The 24,022-nt window shown below is 45.1% G+C and overlaps 2 protein-coding genes across 6 annotated transcripts in view; one reads left to right on the forward strand and one right to left on the reverse strand.

The window, feature by feature from the left end:
• The window catches only part of LOC148903420 (uncharacterized), a 49,341-nt gene extending 45,958 nt beyond the window's left edge, over positions 1–3,383 (reverse strand). For all 3 annotated transcript variants that reach the window (XM_088998342.1, XM_088998201.1, XM_088998266.1), the window contains exon 1: positions 3,116–3,383. In XM_088998342.1, coding sequence (XP_088854468.1) covers positions 3,116–3,159 — 44 coding nt within the window. In that variant the 5' untranslated portion in view covers positions 3,160–3,383. The remainder of the gene's footprint in view (positions 1–3,115) is intronic.
• LOC148903419 (membrane-associated guanylate kinase, WW and PDZ domain-containing protein 3-like) overlaps positions 1–24,022 on the forward strand; it is a 131,660-nt gene that overhangs the window by 69,495 nt on the left and 38,143 nt on the right. For all 3 annotated transcript variants that reach the window (XM_089002245.1, XM_089002255.1, XM_089002250.1), the window contains exons 2-7: positions 5,615–5,731; positions 9,183–9,302; positions 17,108–17,314; positions 18,436–18,604; positions 19,074–19,153; positions 21,520–21,577. In XM_089002245.1, coding sequence (XP_088858371.1) covers positions 5,615–5,731; positions 9,183–9,302; positions 17,108–17,314; positions 18,436–18,604; positions 19,074–19,153; positions 21,520–21,577 — 751 coding nt within the window. The remainder of the gene's footprint in view (positions 1–5,614; positions 5,732–9,182; positions 9,303–17,107; positions 17,315–18,435; positions 18,605–19,073; positions 19,154–21,519; positions 21,578–24,022) is intronic.

Consider the following 24,022-nt stretch of genomic DNA (forward strand, 5'->3'; position numbering starts at 1 on the left):
TCGGGAGAGGGCATCCGCATTGCCTTGGCGCTTGCCAGCCCTGTGGACAACAGAGATTCATTGGAGAGGAGCATGATCAGAGACCACTGTGAAACGTCTTCCCAGGAGATAGCAGCGTAATGACTCCAAAGCCCATGTAATGGCAAGACACTCCTTCTCCACTGTGGAATTGTTCCTTTCCCTCGGCAACAGCTTCCTGCTAAGGTACAGGATGGGATGTTCCTCTCCTCCATGTACTTGCGAGAGTACAGCCCCCAGACCAACTTCTGATGCATCAGCTTGGACAATGAATTCCTTGCTGAAGTCTGGTGCCACCAGGATCAGACTGGAGCGCAGCGCCTGTTTCTGATTGATGAAGGCCATTTCAGCCTCTGGGCTCCATTTCACCAACCGGGAGTGTTTTTTGGTCGTTAATTCTGTCATAGGGGCTGCTATAGTCACAAAGTCAGCGATAAATCGTCTATAGTAGCCAGCCAGGCCTAAGAACGACCTCACCTGCTTTTTGGAAAGGGGTTGGGGCCAATCTTGTATGGCCCGTAGTTTTGCTTCTTGAGGCTTCACCAGGCCTCGTCCTATAGTGTAGCCCAGGGAGTTGGTCTCGCCAAATGCCAATCTGCACTTTTTCGGGTTTGCTGTGAGACCTGCTTTTCTGAGGGAGTCAATCACAGCTTGCACTCGGGGTAAGTGACTCTCCCAGTCGGGACTCTGTATGATGACATCATCCAAGTATGCTGCTGCGTACCTCTTGTGGGGGGTGAGAATCCGGTCCATGAGGCGCTGAAACGTGGCGGGTGCTCCATGGAGACCAAACGGGAGCCTTGTGTACTGGTAGAGTCCCTCTGGTGTGGCGAAGGCTGTCTTCTCCTTTGATGCCGGGGTCAGGGGCACCTGCCAATAACCCTTTGAGAGGTTGAGAGTCGTAATGAAGCGTGCCTGTCCCAGGGAGTCAATGAGATCATCAACACGAGGCATTGGATATGCATCAAATTCAGACACCTCATTCAACTTCCGATAGTCATTACAGAATCGTATTGACCCGTCTGGCTTGGGAACCAACACGATCGGACTTGCCCAGGCACTTTGGGACTCCTCGATTACTCCAAGTTCCAGCATCTTCCTTATCTCCTCCTGTATAGCTGTCTTACGGGCCTCTGGCACACGGTATGGACGCTGGTGTACTGTTTTTCCAGGTATGGTGCGAATCTCGTGTTGCACCACGTCTGTGTGTCCAGGTATGGAGGAGAAGACGTCTTGGTTACGCTCAACCAATTCGAGGGTCATCTGGCGTTGGTGTGGGGACAAATTTGGACCCATCTGGACGTCTTCTCTGGCCGGTTCCTTTGCCTCGCTGGGGGGTAGGCAACTAAACAGCGCCTCTCTGGCATGCCATTTCTTTAGGAGGTTAACGTGATAAATCTGCTCAGGTTTCCTCTTACCAGGTTGCCTCAAAATCATCCGTCACCCCCATCTTGGCTAAAAAATCACCCGCCTTCACCCGGGGCACGTTCTTGGCGGCCATTTGTTTTTGCAAGAGCAATTCCTCTGCCTTCAGTTCATTGGCTCTCTTTTGCTCCTCCAGGAGAGCCAAATTGGCCTGATATTGGGCTTCCTGACTTGCGAGAAGGGTTTTCAAAATGTCTTCCATTTTTTTTTTTTTAATTTAAGGATTTTCAATTTGAAGAAAACATAACACAAACCATCAATGTCCATGCACTTATTAACGCTTGCCCAGTGCCCGCATCCTCCACCATATGTGATATCATGAGAGGCGAGCTCTCAGCGGGACAGGACAAGGAGCGCAATGGCCGACAGGTTTGAATACAAACAAAGGTTTTAATAAAGGGTTTCAGGGGGATTTCACAAGCAACAAAGGTTTGAATATTGTCTCTTCCAATACTTAAATCAAGATAAAGCCTCTTCTGAGGTGAAACTGAAGACTGAAGAGTTCTTTTCCATGTGGTTCTAGGCCTCACCCCTCTTGATGTCCTTCTCAGGTAGCCTCGCCACCTTTATCAAGAGTCCAAATCCAGTGTCTGTCGTATGGTCGCAACTGGCGATGAGTTTCATGCAGCAATCAGTTTCTCCACAGAGCACAGCAATCGAGCTTGTCTCCCCCGGCCGCCACACTCAGAGGCTCTCAGGTGTGTGGTTTGAATTGCTGCCTTCCACCATATAGGGCCAAGACTCTCTCTGGGTGGAGCCATCTTAGGGGGATGTATTTGCCCTCCAGGACACAGCCTCACAGCCTCTTGTGACATCACAATATATATATATATATATATATATATATATAATATATATATATATATATATATATATATATATATATATATATATATATATATAATATATATATATCCCTACAGTCCAGGGTGGCGGTGCCAGTACTCTGCTTTGATAGGTCCCTGCATGAAGGTTGGGGGGAGCAGAGGACTATTCCCTGAGGCTACACTGATTACTTCTATTGTCCTGACTGATTATGGTCTATGACTGGCCATGCCATTATATTGTGGACCAAAGCAAACAACATACAAGAATGTTCTTGTAGCAATTGCATTTTTAAGGTCCAAACTGTAATAACCATTTAATGATTTTGTCTTTTGGTTCTCGAATTTCAAGAAAAAGTGATTCAACGGAGCATCTTTTTGATTTCAACCTTCCCTGATTCAACTTTCCCTGTGTATTCTAGCGACAGAATGAAATGACATTTTCTGCAGGCCGCAGTTGCCAAATGCGCCTAACAAGGAGGCAATTTGCAGATGCAGAGGCATTCTCGCTACGACAGGTGCCAACATGAAAGTCTGATTAGACACCCACTGTTGGAACTTTTGCTTCCTCTGTCATTGAAGAAAAGCTTTTTTTGTCCTTGCAATAACATAGACGGTATTATTTTTTCATTATGTCATTCTTGCACATGAATTATTCAGTTTGGATATTTATAATGAACTTTGATTTTATTTATTGGGGGTGTGATTGTGTAGCAATGCCCTACATCTGACTGCAGCGGTAATGGCACTGCTGTGCTAAGCTTGTGATCCTCACCTCCGTACTCCCAAAAAACAAAAACTCTGAAAATGTAATAAATCGCCACCTTCACCATGTGATTTACTCTTACCTCATATTGCTTGAGAAATTGTTGACAGAAGAGTCCACTACCATGTCAAGCTACATTTCTGTTGCATTCCTGTTAGAGTACACTTGTTTGTTGCCCTCACAGTGAGGCAATGCGCTTCAACCACCAGCACCCCACAGACTCCTCACTCATTCAATCATTAGCCAGGCAAGAATGAAAAGTCAACACTTTTATTGGATGCTTAGCAGGAATCGATATATAACAATTTAAAGAATGATTATTGCGTATCTGTGTGATCACTCATGTGTCCAATATTTTTTTGCCATGACAATTGATTAATCATCCCATCATTGTACGTATCTCTTTTGCTCTATGATTTTAAATTACTACCACAGAACTATTCATGATGTACATGACAGTATTATCTGCTTAGAGTTGCTTGAGGTAGGCTGACATCAGTGCTCAAATCAGTGCATACAGCATACCAGCCCCGAGCAAGAAAGTGTACATGAGCCTACAAGCGTATCCTCGTGGGGGCAGCAATAGTTTAGATAGCAGTTAAAACAGACGAAAACTGCATTATATTATGCTGACTGGACACCTCCTTAAAAACCAAAGTTAAACTTTTCATTTGAGGTTTTTTTAGAACTCATTGCAAATATCAAATGCAAAATTTAAAAATGAGTTTGAACGTGTGTGTTTGAATGGTTATTATTAAACACCAACTTGACTCAGACAAGACTTAAGATTGGACTCTTAGGAAAGAGAGAGGGTAAACATCAACTTTTTAAAGGCATGTGGTATTGTGAGGTAATGGAGAATAAGAGGCAGGATTTAGTCGACTGGTATTTCTCAAAGTGATCTTATGCAGAAGTGCGCGCAGTCTCATTGGGATCCACCTGGGATGATAAATATCCACAACAAGAAAGGCAAAAGGGAGAGATGCCCTGATAATGATGATAGGAGGATCGGGACAAGTCACATTTCTCCTGTACGCTCCCATGTCATCATCATTCCTCTTTTCTGCTGACAAAAACCCCCTCATCCCTGCCCTCCCTCTGTTTTTAATGATTCTCCACCCTGGAACCGAATGGTATTTGTCTAATAGGCCAATGGCAAAGCACAAAGACTTCTATTGTGACCCACATGCCTCAAACTATAACCCTGGCTGGCCAGCGATGATGTTACCATGTAAATTAGCGGAAAGCTCAGAGGTACCGCTCCCTCTCTTTTTCTCTGCCTCTCTCTGTCTCGGGAGATATGATGTAGCACACTAACACAACCTGACAGGCAAGCCACAAAGACCGCCCTGTTCTGTGTACTGGATTTGGAGTTGGCTTTCGACAGGGGCGGTGATTTGCATGCGTTTACGTTTGGGAGATTGATTTTGGCGACCTGTGGGGCATCTCCCCTCTGCAATCCCATGGTGGCAATTAGTAACCTTCATTGTCACGACTGATTCCAGCTGATCCTTTCTGGGTTTGCTTTGCTGGACATTCCGAAGCAGGAATGACAATGTTTTGTGTTGTTTTATTATGTTTTTGTTCATTTAAATGTCTTCCACATTTCGGCTTTTGGGAACACTAGACCGCAAGCTTGTGGTTTCTGGTGTGCAAAATGCATTGAGACCCAACTTATATTCCCTTGACCTAAATTCCTCACTCGTATTGTTCTGGTCAAAAGTCCAAAGAGTTGCATAACAGTGTGTGTCGATTGGCCCCAGCTATGCCGCAGTTGCTTGACTGTTTCAATGAAGAAGCAGGGACACCCGAGTTGTTTGGAAGTGCAGATGAAATATTAGTTCCTCGTGGCTGCAATGCAGCCAGCAAGCATTCTTGAACACCAAAATGTTGCGTAACACACATTTCTTCATAAACATTTAACCCTTATTTGTTGTTTTGAGTTTGAACTCATACTAGCGTCACTATCTTTCTTCTGCTGAACCAAATGTATTTTTCAGTTCTTCCTGCTGAAGCTTCTAAAAACATTTTTTAGCTTTCTCTGTTCTCACTGAAAGGTTGTTTCACTTTCTCTCTTTTTTCCATATCATGTGGTAAACACATCTAATTATAATTTTTGAAATGTTTTCACATTGGCAAAGATTGACTGCAACGGCTTAGGTTACACAGAATCAGTTTAAAATTGGGTCTCAGTGCACAATGTTCTTTGTAATTTCTTGTCAGTTAATTCTGATGACACAGTTTCACAAGTTACACACAGCATTGTAAACACCCGTACAAGGTAATTATATCCAGTAAACTATTTAATTCCAATTCTGATTGCATGAGTAAAAACTATGTTGAACACCTTTCCATATAATTTATAATTTCATTCATATCACCCCTACAGTGTCAAAAAAACCAAATTCATGCCTTTGTATTTGCAGAATATTTAATACTGCTCACATGTTCCATTATTATGACAGAAGCAAGTGGTCATAAGGTGGTTCCTGGCTTAGTGTATTGATGCACAACTCTGTCTTTTTTATCTCCCTTGATTAAAAAAAAGGAGGTAACTGAAATATGGTCTTTTTTCTCCTAGGGAAGGTGCTGAATGCCGATTTGCATCACTACCTCAGCCTGCAGTTCCAGAAGGGTTCTCTGGACCACAAGCTTCAGCAGGTGATCAGGGATAACCTGTATCTGCGCACAATTCCCTGTGAGTCTGAGAGTCATACTTTTAATTCGCTACCAATCCTGAATTTATTCAAGAATTGAAAAGGGTGAATTTTTTGGGGGGGTTGTTTTTTCTTGCGTTGTCGATAAAGCTCTGGTCAGACCTCTGGCAATGTTTTCCCATACACAAGGGGGCTGCATTTGCCTTTTATCCATGTTAGCGCTTTGTTACAGCTTCAGCTGTGGTTACAGCGCTAAATAGATCAATATATATGTATTGTATTTTGTACAGCCTCCCCATTTCAAGCTCAGATAAATCCAGACCCATATAACTTGGGAATTAACTCTTTTTTTCTGATGAGAGTAGAGTCTAGGATTTCTTACACTTAATTGAATGCGTCTGTGTAAGGTCTCAGTCATAAAGGAGTGGTCCATCGATGAAAAGCTTTCTTCAGCCATCATCTGTACTTCTTTGAAGTTGTCAGACGTTACGCTTCTTATCCAAAAACTTTGTCAGCAAACTAAAGTCTTACTGGTAGTTTAGGCCCTATATATATATCCTTACTGTCCAGACATGGCGGTGCCGGACTCTGCTATGATAGGTCCTTGCTCTCAGGTTGGGGGGAGCAGCAGAGCTGCTCCCCTGATAGTTCCTATCGTTCTGACTAACGACTAGCCTGATTGCCCCACTTCGACCGGTATCACCTCATCAGTATTGTATGAACGTTGACAGTTCAACCGTGTCCCCCTCCCCTCAGGTCAAGAGCCTGGGTGTCATCCTCGATAGCTCAATATCTTTTCAGTCCCATATAAATAACATAACTCGGTCTGCTTATTTCCACCTCTCCGTCCCTCACTCACCCCTCACACCACTGCTATCCTTATCCACAGTCTCGTCACCTCCCGCATCGATTATTGCAACGCACTTCTCTTCGGTATCAACCAGAAATTTCTCCATAAACTCCAACTCGTCCAAAATTCTTCAGCCCGGATCATCACTAGAACGCCTTCCTTTCACCACATCACCCCTGTCCTCCAGCAACTCCACTGGCTACCTGTTAAACATCGTATCGAATTCAAAATACATCTGTTTACATTCAAAGCCATCCATAACCTTGCCCCTCCCTATCTTTCTGACCTGCTTCAAATCTCTGTTCCCTCTCGGTCCCTTAGATCTTCATCCTCCCTTCACCTCTATGTGCCCTCTCCCCGTCTCACCACGATGGGTTGCAGAGCTTTCAGCCGCTCTGCTCCCAAACTCTGGAATTCTCTTCCACCCAACATCCGCAATATTGACTCCCTCCCTATTTTCAAGGCTCACCTCAAAACCCACTTGTTTAAAATTGCTTTCAATGTATAGTTCTATCTGCTATTTTATTATGTATCATTTTACTTATGGTTTTATTGTTATGTGCTTTGTTTTATTGTTTTTATTGTAAAGTGTCATTAGGTGTTTTGAAAGGCGCTTGAAATAAAATGTATTATTATTAACGATCCAAATTGAACGTCACCCCACCAACCCGGTTTAATGAAGGATTTAGTTGTTTTATGAAAATCGCTTCTTTTACTCCCCTTTCAAACCATCTGTTTGTCTTTTGCTATCCAAAAGATAGGCTGCCAAATGAAAAACAAAGTAATGCAGTTTATTCAATACATTGTAAGAATGAAAATTGTAAAGAGCAGTACATTGGGGAGACTAAACAAATTCTCAAAAAAAACTTTATCAACATCGCAGGGATAATACTAGTGGGCCTCAATTGGCAGTGCATATGCACCTAAAAGCTAGCAACCACTCATTTGACGACAATGAGGTTAAAATCTTAGCGAAAGAACATATATGGTTTGAAAGGGGAGTAAAAGAAGCGATTTTCATAAAACAACTAAATCCTTCATTAAACCGGTTTGGTGGGGTGAGGTTCAATTTCTATCGTTCACCATGTCTGGACAGTAGGTATATATATATATATATATATATATATATATATATATATATATATATATATATATATATATATATATATATATATATATATATATATATATAGGGCCTAAACTACCAGTAAGACATTAGTTTGCTGACAAAGTTTCTTGGATAAGAAGCGAAACGTCCGACACCTTCAAAGAAGTACAGATGATGGCTGAAGAAACCTTTTCATCGACTTAATTGAATGTTTATGTAGTCCTAAAACTCAATATTCTGTGGTTCCAGTGAAAATGACAAGAACCCTGGCACTGCAGTGGACACATTCTTGCACATCATCTAGCAATGAATGAGTTAATTGCAACTGGACTCCGTCCTCAATGGCATCCGCAACTCACCTTTTACATTGGATATCCGTTATGGGTGTGGACCAACACCGTGTTCAGTAGAAGATAAGAAACAAAGACAATGAGAGAAAATGGAGAAAGTGTATCTAGAAGCTAATGGCTTTAGTGGAGATAACAATAAAATTTGATTTCAAGTCATTTTGCTTGGCACTCCAGGAGGCCATACAAGATCGTACATTCCATTAAAAAAAACAACAACAACAAACAACCAGAGTTAGTTGGTATTTGAAATTGATAAAATAACACAGATTACTGAGTTGTGATAGCAGGTGGTGCTGCAGTGACCGACTATTTTGGTATTTGGATATCCAATCAAAAATTCTATTGAATTATTAGTATTCCAATAACATAAAAATGAATATGTTTGAACTTGTCCAACAATTTACAATGTACAAAATTCAAGGTCGCAACAGCTGTTACGTTGCCAAGGTTCATTGATTACAAAGTCCTTTTTGACTGTTTTGTGGGAAAAGTCTAGTTAAAGTTAAATTTCGTCATGTGTGCAAACAGAGCAGGGCGACTTCGGCAGTGGCTCCGTAAAATCCTTGATGACAGCAAAAATGATGCTAAGCTGAGTTGGCGCGTTTAGAAGCGTGAAGTGTTTTCCAAACAATGGGTTTCAGCATTTCTGAGAGCATCATCAAGGGCAATACATGGTATTTTATTCATATAAGGCAGCAGTGTGGACCCATTGTTATTTCAGCTATATAACTTGCTGCGTTAAGACCTGGGACCAGAAAAATCCTCATATTAACGGCCACTTGCAATCCTGTCATTGTGTTTTTTAAAATCCCAGAACCTTATGACAAGTGGTATCAAATCTTCCTGAATGCTTTTGATTTTTATTTCCCGGAGGTGCCATATAGCTTTTGACATTTTGCCTTCAAAACAAACATTGAGTTTGACAGTAATTTATATGTATTGTATGTATGTATTGAAATGTAATTGAAAAAGTACAATGCTTTTTTAATGTTTTTCTCAGACATTGGATACTTTTACAAGACTGCGCTTAAGATGTATTATATTTTGTCAAATGTTTTCAGACAGAACAATTTCTTCAAGATTAATTCCCTGCATCAAAGATTCAGTGTACTCCTGTAAAACAAGTGTTGCACACCTGCACAAGTTGTCTGTCTGGATCTCCGAAAATGTGCTCCTGTTAACAGGTACAACTCGGCAGCCCAGAGAGGGGGAAGTTCCTGGAGTGGACTATAACTTCATCAGCGTGGAAGAATTTCTTAATCTGGAAGAATGTGGACTGCTGCTTGAGAGCGGAACTTATGATGGTATTCAGCAAAAATAGCACACACTACACATCTAAATACATTTTTTTCCCACAAGACCCCGGACAGTAAAATTGTGAAAACTGTACAATATAAATCAACATGTGTGTTTGACTGTCAACCACCTCGGGTGTTCCACACCTCTCACCCAATGACAGCAAAGATAGACTCCAACACAGCCCCGCGCTTAGTGAGAATGAATGGTTCAGAGAATGGATGGATATATGAGTCACATTGACCATGACCATATACAGTATGCATTTTTCATAGTCGTGATAGTGCTTAAATCAGGGGTGTCAAAGTCGTTTTTTTGCCGCGGGCCACATTGTAGTTATGGTTTCCTCTCGAGGGCCGTTCTGAATTTGGGGAACCCATTAGAATGTTTAAATCCCTTCAAATATTACATATAGAGCACACAGCAAATTAATGAATAACTCGTTTTCAAATCTGAAGTCAAGAATAATGACTTTTATTGTGGTTGACATCCAAAAATATGAAATTTTGGCTCAGATTTTAGCAATCATCATGGAATTTAACAAGTTTGATTTGGCTTTCGCGGGCCAAAAAAAATGATGTGGCGGGCCGGATTTGGCCCGCGGGCCTTGACTTTGACACCTGTGGCTTAAATGGATTAGTTTCCTTCGGCTAAAACGGATGTTTTGATTGCATCAAAATGCCACACAGGCCATGGTTAGTCAGTCAGTTACATAAGTGATGTAGCTTTAGGAACAGGGGACTCTTTCAAATCCCATTCAATGTTGACATTTTTTCTTGTGAAGAATTTGACAATACATTTACCTCTATAACCTTCAAAATGATCACTCGAAACTGTCACGTCCTGCTCGAAGAGTGATGACAGGACTCGAGGGACGAGGAAAAATAGTAAGGAGTTGGATCCAAAATACACAGTGGAGACGGCAAGTTCAAGAAAAGGTCTTGACTGAGACATGTAGTTTGGCCCTCGGGCCTTGACTTTGACACCTGTGGCTTAAATGGATTAGTTTCCTTCGGCTAAAACGGATGTTTTGATTGCATCAAAATGCCACACAGGCCATGGTTAGTCAGTCAGTTACATAAGTGATGTAGCTTTAGGAACAGGGGACTCTTTCAAATCCCATTCAATGTTGACATTTTTTCTTGTGAAGAATTTGACAATACATTTACCTCTATAACCTTCAAAATGATCACTCGAAACTGTCACGTCCTGCTCGAAGAGTGATGACAGGACTTGAGGGACGAGGAAAAATAGTAAGGAGTTGGATCCAAAATACACAGTGGAGACGGCAAGTTCAAGAAAAGGTCTTGACTGAGACATGTAGTTTGGCCCGCGGGCCTTGACTTTGACACCTGTGGCTTAAATGGATTAGTTTCCTTCAGCTAAAACGGATGTTTTGATTGCATCAAAATGCCACACAGGCCATGGTTAGTCAGTCAGTTACATAAGTGATGTAGCTTTAGGAATAGGGGACTCTTTCAAATCCCATTCAATGTTGACATTTTTTCTTGTGAAGAATTTGACAATACATTTACCTCTATAACCTTCAAAATGATCACTCGAAACTGTCACGTCCTGCTCGAAGAGTGATGACAGGACTCGAGGGACGAGGAAAAATAGTAAGGAGTTGGATCCAAAATACACAGTGGAGACGGCAAGTTCAAGAAAAGGTCTTTACTGAGACATGTAGGGCAAAACAGGGAGAAAGACAACGGAGTGGACAAACGGGACCAACCTGCGTACTGACGGAAGACAGCGGAACAACAGAGAATACACCGGCGCAACTGAGCGGGAACAGGTGGCTTTTATAGCCAGAAGGCACAATCAAGGAAATGAGCAACAGGTGAATGAGTCCGGAGAGCAGGGAGGGGAGGGGCGCGCTCCTGGCGCTGAGGAGGATGTGACAGTGCCCCCCCCTCAGCGGACGCCCCCTGGCGACCCACCCGGTTTGGAGGGGTTAGCCAAGTGGAACGCTCGTGTGAGAAATGCGTCGAGGATCCAAGAGCGGGGAACCTATTGACGTTCTTCGGGCCCGTAACCCTCCGAATCGACCAGGTATTGCAATCCCCTGCCCATACGCCTTAAGTCCAATATCTCCCGCACGGGGTAGACAGGGTCGCCGTCCACCATCTGGGGAGGGGGCGGAGGGGGCGGGTGCCGGAGCTAGGGGGCTGGTCTCCACCGGCTTGAGGAGGGATACATGGAAGACCGGGTGGATCCTCATCGTGGGTGGCAGCCGGAGTTTAACTGAGACCGGGCTGAGGATGGCCTCGATGAGGAAGGGATCCGTGAACCGTGGTCCCAGTTTGGCCAATGTCCCGGCCAACTGGATCCCTTGTGGACAGCCACACCTCTTGCCCGACTTGGTACGGCGGCGCCTGGCGGTGACGACGATCCGCGATGTGTTTGTTCCGGGATGCCGTGCGCGACAGGGCGGCTCTGGTCTCCTTCCACACGCGATGGGCCCGTCTCAGGTGGTGTTGTATGGACAGGACCTCCACCTGGCCCTCCTGGGTGGGGAACGGCGGCGGCTGATAACCACAGGCGGACATGAAAGGAGACCGACCTGTGGCTGAGGAGACCAGGGTGTTGTGTGCGTACTCCACCCACGGCAAGTGGAGAGCCCACAACGCAGGACGGTGGAGGCACACACACCAGAGAGCTGCTTCCAGGTCCTGGTTCCTGCGTTCCATCTGGCCATTGTACTGGGGATGGTAGCCAGACGACAAGCTTGCCGACGCCCGTAGGGACCGAAAGAAACGTTTCCATACCTTGGACACGAACTGCGGTCCCCGGTCCGACACAATGTCCGCCGGAATCCCGTGGAGACGGACGACGTGGTTAACCAGGAGTTGGGCCGTCTCGATAGCGGACGGCAACCTGGTTAACAGGATGAAGTGGGCCGACTTGGAGAAGTGGTCCACCACAGTGAGGATGACCGTCTTGCCACGGGAAGGGGAAGGCCCGTGACGAAGTCCAGGGAGATATGGGACCAGGGTCGGGAGGAGACAGGTAGCGGCTGGATAAGTCCTGCCGGGGGTTGATGGGATACCTTCCAGCGGGCACAGGCGGGCATGCCTTCACGAATTCCGTGACGTCCCTCCTGTACTCCGGCCACCAGAACCGCTGGGCGATGAGATGGATCGTCCTGTTGACCCCCGGGTGACAGGCGACCCTAGAGGCGTTTCCCCAGTGCAGCACTTCGGTGCGTAGAGCGGGGGGACGAATAGGCGATCCACCGGGCAACCCTTGGGGATAGGGTTACCCCCCGGGGCCTCTTGCACCTTCTTCTCTACCTCCCACCTCAGGGCGCCCAGGATATGTTGCGCCGGCAGGATGTTGCCGATGACCTCCTCCTTCTCTGCCGGCTCGTGAATGCGAGATAAGGCGTCAGGCTTGGTGTTCTGCGAACCTGGGCAGTAGATGAGTAGGTGAGTGAAGTTAAAGCGTGTGAGAAACAGTGTCCATCGGGCCTGCCGCGAGTTGATTCTCTTGGCGGACCGAATGGCGGCCAGGTTCTTGTGATCGGTGTAGACGGTGAAGGGCTGTTTGGCCACTTCGAGCCAGTGTCTCCACTCCTGCAGCGCCAGGATGACCACCAGCAGTTCCTCGTTCCCCACATCACAGTTGGCTTCTGCAGGGCTGAGCCGGCGGGAGAAGAAGGCGCATGGGTGGAGCTTCTGGTGGACCGGGGAGCGCTGGGATAATACTGCCCCCACCCCGGACTCCGATGCGTCGACCTCAACTGCGAACGCAAGGTCCGTGGGGTTGGAGAAGGCGTGACGGAGGCGGTTAAACGCCCCCTCTGCATCGGGTGTCCACCTGAAGGGGACCTTGGTGGTGGTGAGATTAGTTAGGGGGAGTGCCTTCTGACTATAACCGCGGATAAAGCGGCGGTAGAAGTTGGCAAACCCCAAACATCGCTGGAGTTGTTTGCGTGTCCTCGGGGTTGGCCACTCTACCACTGCTTTGGTCTTGGCGGGATCGGCCCGGAGTTGCTCCTGCTCCCGGACGAACCCCAGAAAAGACAGAGAGCGGATGTGGAACTCACACTTCTCTGCCTTCACGTACAGCCGGTTTTGCAGGAGCCGCGCCAGTACCCGTCGGACATGCTGCCGGTTTTCTTCTGTGGATTTAGAAAATATGAGGATGTCGTCCAAATACACGAAGACAAACACGTTGAGGACGTCCCTGAGCACATTGTTGATGAGGTTTTGAAATACGGCGGGAGAGTTGGTGAGTCCGAACGGCATCACTAGGTATTCAAAATGCTCCAAGGGCGTTTTGAATGCGGTCTTCTACTCTACTCTACTTCTACTCCCCCTCTCTGATGCAAACCAGGTGGTGTGCGGTACGCAAATCCAATTTGCTGAAAATGGTAGGCGATTGGAGGGGCGCGAAGGCCGAACCCATGAGAGGGAGAGAGTATTTGTTGCGAATGGTGATGTCGTTCAGACACCAAGAGTCGACACACGGACGCAGGGACCTAACTTTCTTATCAATAAAGAAGAATCATGCGCCGAGCGGAGAAAGCGAGGGTCGGATAAGTCCCGCCGCAAGGGAAGGGTCAATGTATGTGCTCAGCGCTTCTTGTTCCGGGTTTTTGGTAAAGTCAGGAGTCCGGTCGTGGAGCCACCGGCTGCAGTTCGATGGCACAGTCATATGGTCAGTGGGGTGGCAGGGACTACACGCTGAATGCCTCCCGCCGATCATGATAACATCGCGGCACGGGGTCCCGCCCTGCCGTAGCCGACCGTAGACAGTTAGCGTAGCATTAGGGGCTCCAACCCTGTATGGTGGGGCCCTCCCACATTATGGAAGGGTCATGGGTGCTGAGCCAAGGAAGGCCCAGCACGAGTGGCATATTGCGGGAGAGCATGAGCAGGAATCGGCCGTGTTCGACATGGTAGCCCGACAGCCGGAGTTTGAGTGGTGCGGTGATACGCGTAACCCGGGCTAACAGTCAGCCGTCAAGGTCCAGGATCTCCTTGGGGATCTCGAGTTCCTCGATGCCGCAACCCAATGTCTCTGCCAGTTGGGGGTCGATGAAGCACCCGTCCGCCACCGAATCTACTAACGCCCGTATAGCTTGGGTGTTGGACGGGATAAATAATTCGCCGTCCAACTCCAACCCGAGATCGCCGGACCGCTGAATATCTTGCTCCCGCTGCCGCTCCCGGATGCAATGGTCCAGGCAGTTGACTACATCGATCATCTCGCTGAGGGTGGTGCCAGCGTCGCGGGTGGTCAACTCGCCTTTGAGAGCAGCGCTCAGTCCCCGACAAAACTCCTCTCAGTGCCCGATTGTTGTAGCCACTCCGGGCAGCCAGGATGCGGAAGGCGATGGAATACTCAGCGGCCGGATGCGTTCCTTGAACACAGTCATGGAGGAGTCCCTCAGCCTCGCACTCTGTGACCGGGTGGTGGAACACTTGGCGAAGTTCGGCCACAAAGTCCGGGTAGGAACTGCATAGTTCGGGCTGGGACTCCCGGACGGCCAACACCCAGGACTCGGCCTGGCCCGTGAGCAGGCTGGTGATGAAAGCCACCATAGCCTCATCGCTACCGAAGGCGGAGGGTTGTTGTTCAAAAACCAGCGAGCACTGCATCAGGAATTGAGCACAGCGCCCAGGTTCGCCTGCGTAGTGTGAGGGGTGTGGTAGGGCGAGCTCACGACAACAAAAGCATTTCCCTGTATGTATGGCATATAGACAAGTGCCATGTGAAAAAAATGTCAAGGGTAGTACTGTATTATTAACAAGATGTCCCCCAATGTTTCCTGAGCAGGAAGAGAGGAATGCAGAGTTGGAGTAGGTAACTGAAGATTGACCATGCAGCCGCCATACAAGTGAAATGATGCAACAGCTCTTTGCCAAAGCACAGAGAGCAAGATTGACTTCATGTGCCTCAGGCTGTAGCAATCACAATCAAAGCCCGGGTAGACTGGGCACTGCCCAAGAGAGCGGCGCTCCATCCTCAATGATTAATGAGGGTCCAGAATGTGGCTGGCAAGGAGATAAAGGCAAATGTGTTCGGGGAGGTTAATCGGGAAGGCCAATAATAAATCTCTTGGGAGAGCAGCGATTTTATTTGTGGCTGAAACACTGCCATTTGTTGATTTATTATGATTCATCTCTTATGATTGACTCCATTATCATTGAGTTACAAATTTACATAACCATTCTCTTTTTCTTGATTTTATGTATTTCATAATTTAACTTGGATACAAATGTCTTGATTTTCAAAGCTCCCTCCACAACACAGTATTGTATGTGTTTCGGTAGTCTTCTGGGCATAGTAAGTCGGTGGGTTGCTAGTTTTGTGTGAAAATGCTTATTTTGAATTCCAAACACAATGATTTGTCAAGTCAACAAATCAGTACTAGCCAAGCAAATTTCAGGTCCTTAAAAGCCCTACACCTCTGATTTGTTTTGGAATCATTGTGGTTGAGAGCACACTTTCCTTAAATTACATGATTAATGATTCATAATTCAATTACAAGAAGCACGGTCTTCTTCTTCTTTTCCTTTCGGCTTTTCCCATCAGGGGTTGCCACAGCGAATCAGTGTCCTCCATCTAACCAGGTTTTGTGCATCCTCTTCTCTCACACCAGCTACCTTCATGTCCTCTTAGACAACATTTTTAAACTTCCTCTTTGGTCTTCCCCTCGATCTCATGCCTGCCAGTTTCTTCTTCCAATATCGTCACTCTCTCTATCTTACAACACAGTAAACTCATAAAATCAATAAAAACAACAATAGCCTGTAGACACTATTAACTCAAAGGCTCTATCGTTTTAGACTGCTCTACAAACCGCAAAAATCTCATAAAGCTACCATTCGCATCCTGACAAATGAGCTCGGTAACGTTAGCGCCACATTCATCTTCCAGCAGTCACGGTCCTTTATCTCTTCGGTGTCCCCATGCACCTACTTTTGGTGAGCATGACAAAATACAGGAGTACCGCCACTTTTACACGCACTTAGCATTTGGTTCTTTGATGACTCTAGTATTTGAGTTTGACACATGCAAAAACTAATTTTTGTGTGGGAATGTCCGTTCTGGTCTGATTTTATATATACAGTCCAGCAAAGAGCTCTTTGAATGCCCCCCCCCGTCTGTGTGTGTCCTCATCTTAGCAGGTCAACTCTTCACTGGTATATTTGAGGAAGGATGAAAATCAGTGGTGCTCGCGCTGTACTGTGCACACCACTCGCTCTTGTGCAGTTAGCTCTGCATTGCCTTGGGCGCCGCCAACATGACAGAAAAGGCTGATGGATTTAAAAGAGCGAGACCTCATGCACAACTTTTTCATCAAAAAATGTATTGCATCATTGGTGTTCAAATTGCATCATCATATGCTAATATTTACATAACATGCACATTGGAGTGGTTCAGCACCTTGTAATGCGTAGCTTTGGGGGGAAAAAAAACAAAAAAAGCACATGTAACATGAAATAATTGATTTTTTTTAAAGAATATGTGACAATGTTTTTTCAGACAGTTAATTGGAAAGTAGTCTGTGCATTGTATGCAAAGTAAAGGCAGCGTATTTACCGCTATAGTTTAGCTTTGAGAATCTGACAAAGTCAAGACCTCTACAAACTGGAAAGATAGCATTTTTTGGCCAAAAAGCAAAAGGGACACTTGTGGCTTACCACCTTACTGAGGTTGCAAGTCTAAATATGGAATAGGAAAAAATGCAATCAAAAATACAGTCAATGTGCTTCATTGATGACAGTAAGGTTTTTTGTCTGCATAATGTCTTATTTGACAATTTTGTGGATTTCAAAATCAAGTTTTATTTTCCCAGGTAACTACTATGGAACGCCTAAACCGCCTGCTGAGCCGAGCCCTGTACAACCGGACTTGGTGGACCAGGTCTTGTTCGATGAAGATTTTGACAATGAAGTCCAACGCAAGCGCACAACCTCAGTCAGCAAGATGGACAGGAAGGACAGTGCGGCCCCAGAGGAGGAGGATGAAGAAGAGAGGCCTCCAATGGTCAATGGTCAAGCTGGTGAGACAAAAACAGCCTTTCATTTCTTCACTTTAATAGAGAACAAAATAAGTGAGTTGGAGGACTTATCGACGTGTGAAAATGAATGCATTTGAGTACAAATACAGCATGCAACCTGCAGGAGATAATGACACACATTTGAACACCCAATCAAGGTAAATTGGCAATCACTAGGCATTGACTGCCCTATCTAGATTGTGAATCTTTACAAGAAGGGATGCAATGCGGAGATCCGCTGGCAGAAGCAGGGGGTTGGACTACTGTGGAAAAGGTAATTGAGCACTTAGCAGAGCATCCCGTTTTGCAAGATACACATCATCAATGCAGCCCTGGGTGGTCAGGAAAGTAATGTTGAGACTTTTGCAACAAAGGGCCGAGAAGAGGCAAACTGCTCCTGTTCTGCTCCTGCTTTGTCTCAAGCCAATGAATATACCTGCTCTGTACTTCATTTGTACCGACTACGCGTGTCGAAAACTCTATGGCTTTTGTGTTAGAAATGAGACCAAAATGTCAGCAAAACGATTTTGCCATGCTTTATCTTTGTCATCCAATCCCAGCGGATATGCGTACAAAGTAATCAATGAGCTGATGAAGCCGCCCAGAAGAAAACCTGCAGATAGGAGCCTCAGTCACACATGATACAAACAGTCAGGAAGAATCGGTCTGGTCCTGGCTGACACCTCTTCTGCTCTTGCCTTTCCTCGTATATCGCAGCTTACATGAAAATTCTATGGCATTTGCAACACACGCTGCTTTTTCTGCCTCCTCCATTCCTCTCTCTCTCTCTCTCTCTCTCTCTCTCTCTCTCTCTCTCTCTCTCTCTCTCTCTCTCTCTCTCTCTCTCTCTCTCTCTCTCTCTTTCTCTCACACACATACTCTCTCTCTCACTCTCTCTACCCTTCCCTCTTGTTCTTGGAAGCAACCATTTGCCCAGTGTGAAGAGGCAGAGCAACTTAAACGGCAGCAGGGCATCATGCAATGTGCCCAAAGGGAATCCAATGGTTCCTCGTTCTCACCTCCCATCTCCTTCTCTTTCTACCACCTCCCGTACCCCTATTCCCACCCACTTCCCCTTTCTGTCTCCGTGCCGGTGTCACTGGCGGCATGTCGGGCCGCTGCAGACCACAAGGACAAGGCGGAATGGAGGAAGTCTGTGCCCAGCTACAATCAGTCAGCTGCGGCCATGGACCTGCGAGCATGGAGTGCCATGGCACAGGACGATAGTCAGGAGCCTCTGCCAAAGAACTGGGAAATGGCCTACACTGGCACCGGAATGGTCTATTTTATTGAGTGAGTAGTCTTAACGCTGCCTGGCAAATTACTTCTCCATTGCATGAACTCCCCAGCAGTTGCCTGACTCCCCCTTAGCCCAATTCTTCTGTAACATAGTCCAAAAATAGTCACACGTCATCTTTATTCATGTCACAAAAAGCTTGATTAGTTATGGTCACACTTTCCCGCCTCGATTTGTCAGTTCAGCAGTTACTTTGCTTTCTCTGTGGTGTATTTTTTTATTGGGAGGCTGATTGGCCTGCATCGTTTTCATTGACTCCTCAAAGTATTTTTGAGTTCAAGATTACAACAGCACTTCAAATACACCGTCTGAAAATGTATGATCTCAATGAGCCTTTCAATATTTCAGCTCCCAATAGCTGTTGAAATAGATTTTCTGTAATGCCGTGCTGCTAATTACTTAATAGTCTCATAATATTTTTAATGATCTTGACAAAGCCTGAAGATGAATTTTGTCTTTGTGCAGCCATAACAGCAAAACCACAACCTGGCTGGACCCGCGGCTTGCCAAGAAGGCCAAGGCTCCTGAGAAATGCGAAGAAGGAGGTGAGGCATCATTTGTCGGATGGGTTGAGGTTTTATCAGGGCTCAAATCGACTTGCTCCGTATTGTCGGCTTAGCAAGTGGATTTCCAGAGGATTTACCATATCTTCACCATATACATCACTCTGGACGCAGGACAGTCTTAACAGTCAAAATGTGCATTACACTGAGTGCAAGAACTTATTTTGGGCTTTTTTTCTCATCTGACAATAAAATGTAGTTTGTATTCCTCCTGTATGACATTCAATGTTCCCAAATTAATAAGTAGAGTCACTTGTATGATGCAGTGCAGTATGGGGAAGTTCACTCTGCTTTGTAGAGGAGCCAGACAAAACCGAAGCTTTTCCCATGCTTATGTCAACCATCTTTACGATGCTGTTAACAATATCCAGTTTTTTTATTTTTTTTGTGGGGGGGTAGACAGGGAGTACTGTCAATATTTTGGGAGATTTGAAAGGCGCTTATAAATGAAATGTATTAGTTTTATTAATAATATTATAATAATTATTAATATTAATATTATTATAATAATTATTAAAATTAAAATTAATATTATCTCAGGAAAAAAATAACAATTGCTCATGTAAACCTTGGGTAAGATCAGTCACTCTCCGCATCACATCCTGAATTGCAGTATCATGCATTCTGGTTCAAATGTGTTTTACACCTTGTAAATATGAAACTGTGATGCTGATTTTTTTTTAATATAGGGGAAAACCATTGGCTGCTGCAGTGCGCTTTAAGCGACGTTTCAAAAAGCACACTTAAAGGACAACCGACGCCCCCCGACAAGTTGTATCCATAATTTGTAAAATCACTTCAAATTACTTCTACTGAGCGTATTTTCCACCGTATATAGCTATATTTTACATTTTAAGACTCGCGCTGAATATTCAGCAAGTCTTGTTTTTGAGTTGGTGATGAGTCCTGACGTCACATCACGGAATGAACGCCCCTGACTGAGAAAGGACACACAATACATTTTGCGGTACTTTGTTTGGTCTGAAAACTTTGTGTTGATCCGTGTTGATGGCGAAATTAGAAGGAAAACACATAAATAACACGATGGTGAATCGTTGTGTGTTGCACCAAGACAACTATTTGATATTCGCTGACACAAATTCCAAGCAGACAAATCAACCCTTTTCCAACGGAACTCTGCCGCCATCTTCTGCATTTTCTGGGACGCTACACATCAGTCTTGATGCCTCAAAATGACGCGGAAGAACATTTTTAATCGATTTCAAACATTTATGCTTTCCTCTTCAGAACTATTTGAATCATATTCATAACTGGATGCGCAACAAGAAAGCATCTTTTCCGAATCTGAAGCTATTTTTTTCATTCTCGAGCAAGGCAAGACGTCTCGGCATGGCGTCACGAACTGGGGGCGGGACTTTCTGAAAATGCCCAATTCGCAGCTCAATTTTTGCAGATTTAGCACACTTTAAGTTATTTTTATTGGTGTTTTTCATTTGACTAAAATATCAGCCTGCGTGTTTTGGGTATTTTAGATGCTATAAAACGTTTTATCTGATGTCAGTTGGGAAACAAAAAAATGGTGTCGGTTGTCCTTTAAGTAAATTTCCTCATAGACTACTTCGCTCACTGAACTTGTGTTAAGTGCTGAACAATGTTATGACTGCCCTCTAGTGGTAGGTGGCAGTATGATGAGTCTAAATTAAAATGATGGGTAAAGCATCATTGTAACAATTCATACAAATTACTGCAGGGGCCAGTCCAAGTCTGGCTGTGACATGACAATGTCATGACATGTACCTTAAATCCTCCATTTTTTTTTTTTTTTTTTTTTCACTAGCACTGTCTTGGCCCTAGCTCTAAATCAATGAATCTGGGCACTCAATCCAAGGTGCTCCTGTGCTTCATAAACAGTGGTACTTACTTTGTCTCATTTGCAGAATGAATAGTGGGACGGATTAGGTAATTCCATCATTTAAAATTTTCTCTGGACTTGGTGGTGAACCGATGCCGACTTTAATTACTACAACACTGCATGGATGACAAATTGAGCAATGGAGTAAGCGTATTCTTCCTCGGTGTATTTGCTCCCCCTGTAGGCTTGTTGAGTACATGCAAAGCGCTCTTCACTGCGACAGCTCACCCAAGGCAATTGCTCCAAGGACTTTGTGTGTTACACAGTAGCAAGAACTTGACATGATGCTCACGTACGCTCCTACTGAAACAAAGACTATTATTTTTCTAGCTCTAACAACTGAGCCATTCTCTCTCCTATCTCTCCAAGTCGCATCTGTCATTTGAAAACACCACAAATAAACAAGCAATCTATCCTCAAGGTTATGTCCATGAAGTCATCCCTTGTGATTTTCTCTCCCTTTCCTTCCCCTTAGAGTTGCCCTATGGCTGGGAGAGGATCGAAGACCCCCAGTATGGCACCTACTATGTCGAGTGAGTAAATATCTCTTGTTTGAGTGATAAAGTCAGCCAGAGGGTGAAGATGGTGGTGTTGGAGGAGCTGACACAATGTGTGGTTGTTGAGCGATATGGACTAGACTCAGTCAGCAGCTTCAATCTGGAACGCCTACTTTGATGAATTATACGCGGGTGATGTAATGTGATGGGATTCTAGGATCGGGCCTGTTTCAGTTTCCCACAGCCCCTCAGATACAACAGACAATTCAAGTGTTGGGGCCCTGCGTCGGAAATCATGTGGAGATTCCTTTCTGATCAAGAGTAGAAATAGACCTCAATGATTCATTTTGCTCCCATTACTGCGGACAAAGGGCGTGGGGGGTGGATCAGTGCCTCTGTTTATACAAGAGGGTCAACGAGAGGCTACATCCCCCATATCTCCACCTCGTTGCCTGGTTGAGGATATGACGTCTCATAATTTTCCTGTACAAGTTGCGGTGACGAGGGAGGAAGACGAGATTGAAAAGTGAGGACCTTCACGAGGTGTGTGACATTGTGTGTGAGTCATGCATAAGAAACACTGTTCATGTTTCATTTTGTTTGCTGACACACACAACTCTTATCATTTTCTCAGCAGGTGGGTGGCCGCTTTAGTTCAACTTCAAAGTTTCCATTTTGGCTTGTATTTCAAACCACTACCACGTGATCATGCATGAGGCGGATTTTTTTTTCAAGTGACACCGTTTATTAACTGTTTGGCTTGCGGTGATTCAGCCGAGGCAGGTCGATCATAAATTGGCATAACTAGCAAGCCTTTCAAAAATGATTGTAGTAATGACTCCAATTCCTTTCTCGTACACATTTGGATTTGACATCACAAGAGCTCAACATCTAATCGTCAATTAGGGAGGCAGCATTGTTGGTAACTAATCATCAAATTGGTCGGTGAGAAAAAATATGAATTGGAACTTCAAATTGTATTTCCAGTGTGACTGAGTGAAAAATGTCCTGGTTTCTGAACAAACTGTCGAAAGCATAAGAGGAAAATATGTCTTTTAAGGATCTACTTTGCGCGGACAACAGGGCAGACAACTCTGAAAAGTTGCCTGCCCGGCCATAAAGAAAGACGAGAAATCACAAAAAAAACATTGTCTCAAAGTATATACAGTGGTACCTCGGTTCTCGAACGCCTCACAGTTTGAACAAATCGGTCTTCGAACAAAATATTCGAGATATTCTTGCTTCGGCGTTCGAACATCAATCGGTGTTCGAACGTCAATACGACGCGTGAGTGCGTACGCGAGGGTGGGGAGCTGAGCAGCGCACGGGTGTATCGCTCTCTCCGTGACCAACTGTTGTCGCTAGCGGACGTGCTGCGTTTTGCTCTAGCGTTTAATATAGGTGTACGAAGAGTTTTAGCCCCTAATCATGCCTCCAAAGAAAGCAAGTGCTGCTTAAAATTACAAAAGAAAAGTAGTGCGTACAACTATTGCATTTAAGAAATAAATAATCGCAAAATATGAAGGAGGTGTGCGAGTGTCTGAAAGGGAATACAGCATGGCGAAATCTACAATCAGTACGATATTAAAGAATAAGGAGGCTGTGAAATCTAGTGATGTGACTGTGGGAGTGAGAGTAAGTGTCATTGGATAGATATCTTAAGAGAAGAGAACATCCTGTAGCCGAGTCATCTGTAGCTGTCACGTTGCGAGCGAGAGTGACGGCAGATGACTCGTCGGAACGTAGTGGAATGTTTGGGATCCCAAGACACGTACTAACCAAGCAGGATGTTTATTCACAAATAAAAGAAAACACAGCGAGTAAGAAGGCAGGGGGTGATCCGACCCGCTTACTACGCCAAAAAGCAAATGGCACGGGAGGGTGCAAAATTACACAATCCCGGAAGATAACATAAATTTACGGGACACAGGGAAAATACCTCGGACCAGATACACTCGCGCATCGAAGGAAGAGTCCAGGTACGGTGGGGAGTTGAGTCAATCATCCGGCATTGGCGAGGTGATCGCGAACCGTATAAATGCCCCTTGTCCGTGATTAGAGAATTGACAGCAGGTGGAAAACGGCCGGGAGAGGCAATCGATCGATTAAAGAATTTATTCAGTGTCATTTTGAGGCATCAGGTGGGGGGGGGGGGGGAATGTTGCACCCAAAAAAAGGCAGAAGATGGCGACAAAGCTCCGTGTGGAAATGGCTCAACATTTTTGTTACAACACACAAGGATTCACTATCGCGTTATTTATGTTTTCCTTCTAATTTCGCCATCAACACTGTCACGTCACTTGAGGCTCGAGGGCTGGGCTCGAGTGACGAAAGGAAAACGGGGAGTGTGGATCCAAAATACACGGCGAGACAGATACTCGTATACAAAAGTCTTTACTGAGGCACGCATGAAAAAATGACAGCAGGATGAGGTGAGTGAGGGAGATCGGTGACAGCTGATCTGACGGCACGGAAGTAACA

This window comes from Hippocampus bargibanti, linkage group LG01 (assembly GCF_051943395.1).
Source record: "Hippocampus bargibanti isolate YZ-2025 linkage group LG01, ASM5194339v1, whole genome shotgun sequence".
Classification (NCBI taxonomy): domain Eukaryota; kingdom Metazoa; phylum Chordata; class Actinopteri; order Syngnathiformes; family Syngnathidae; genus Hippocampus; species Hippocampus bargibanti.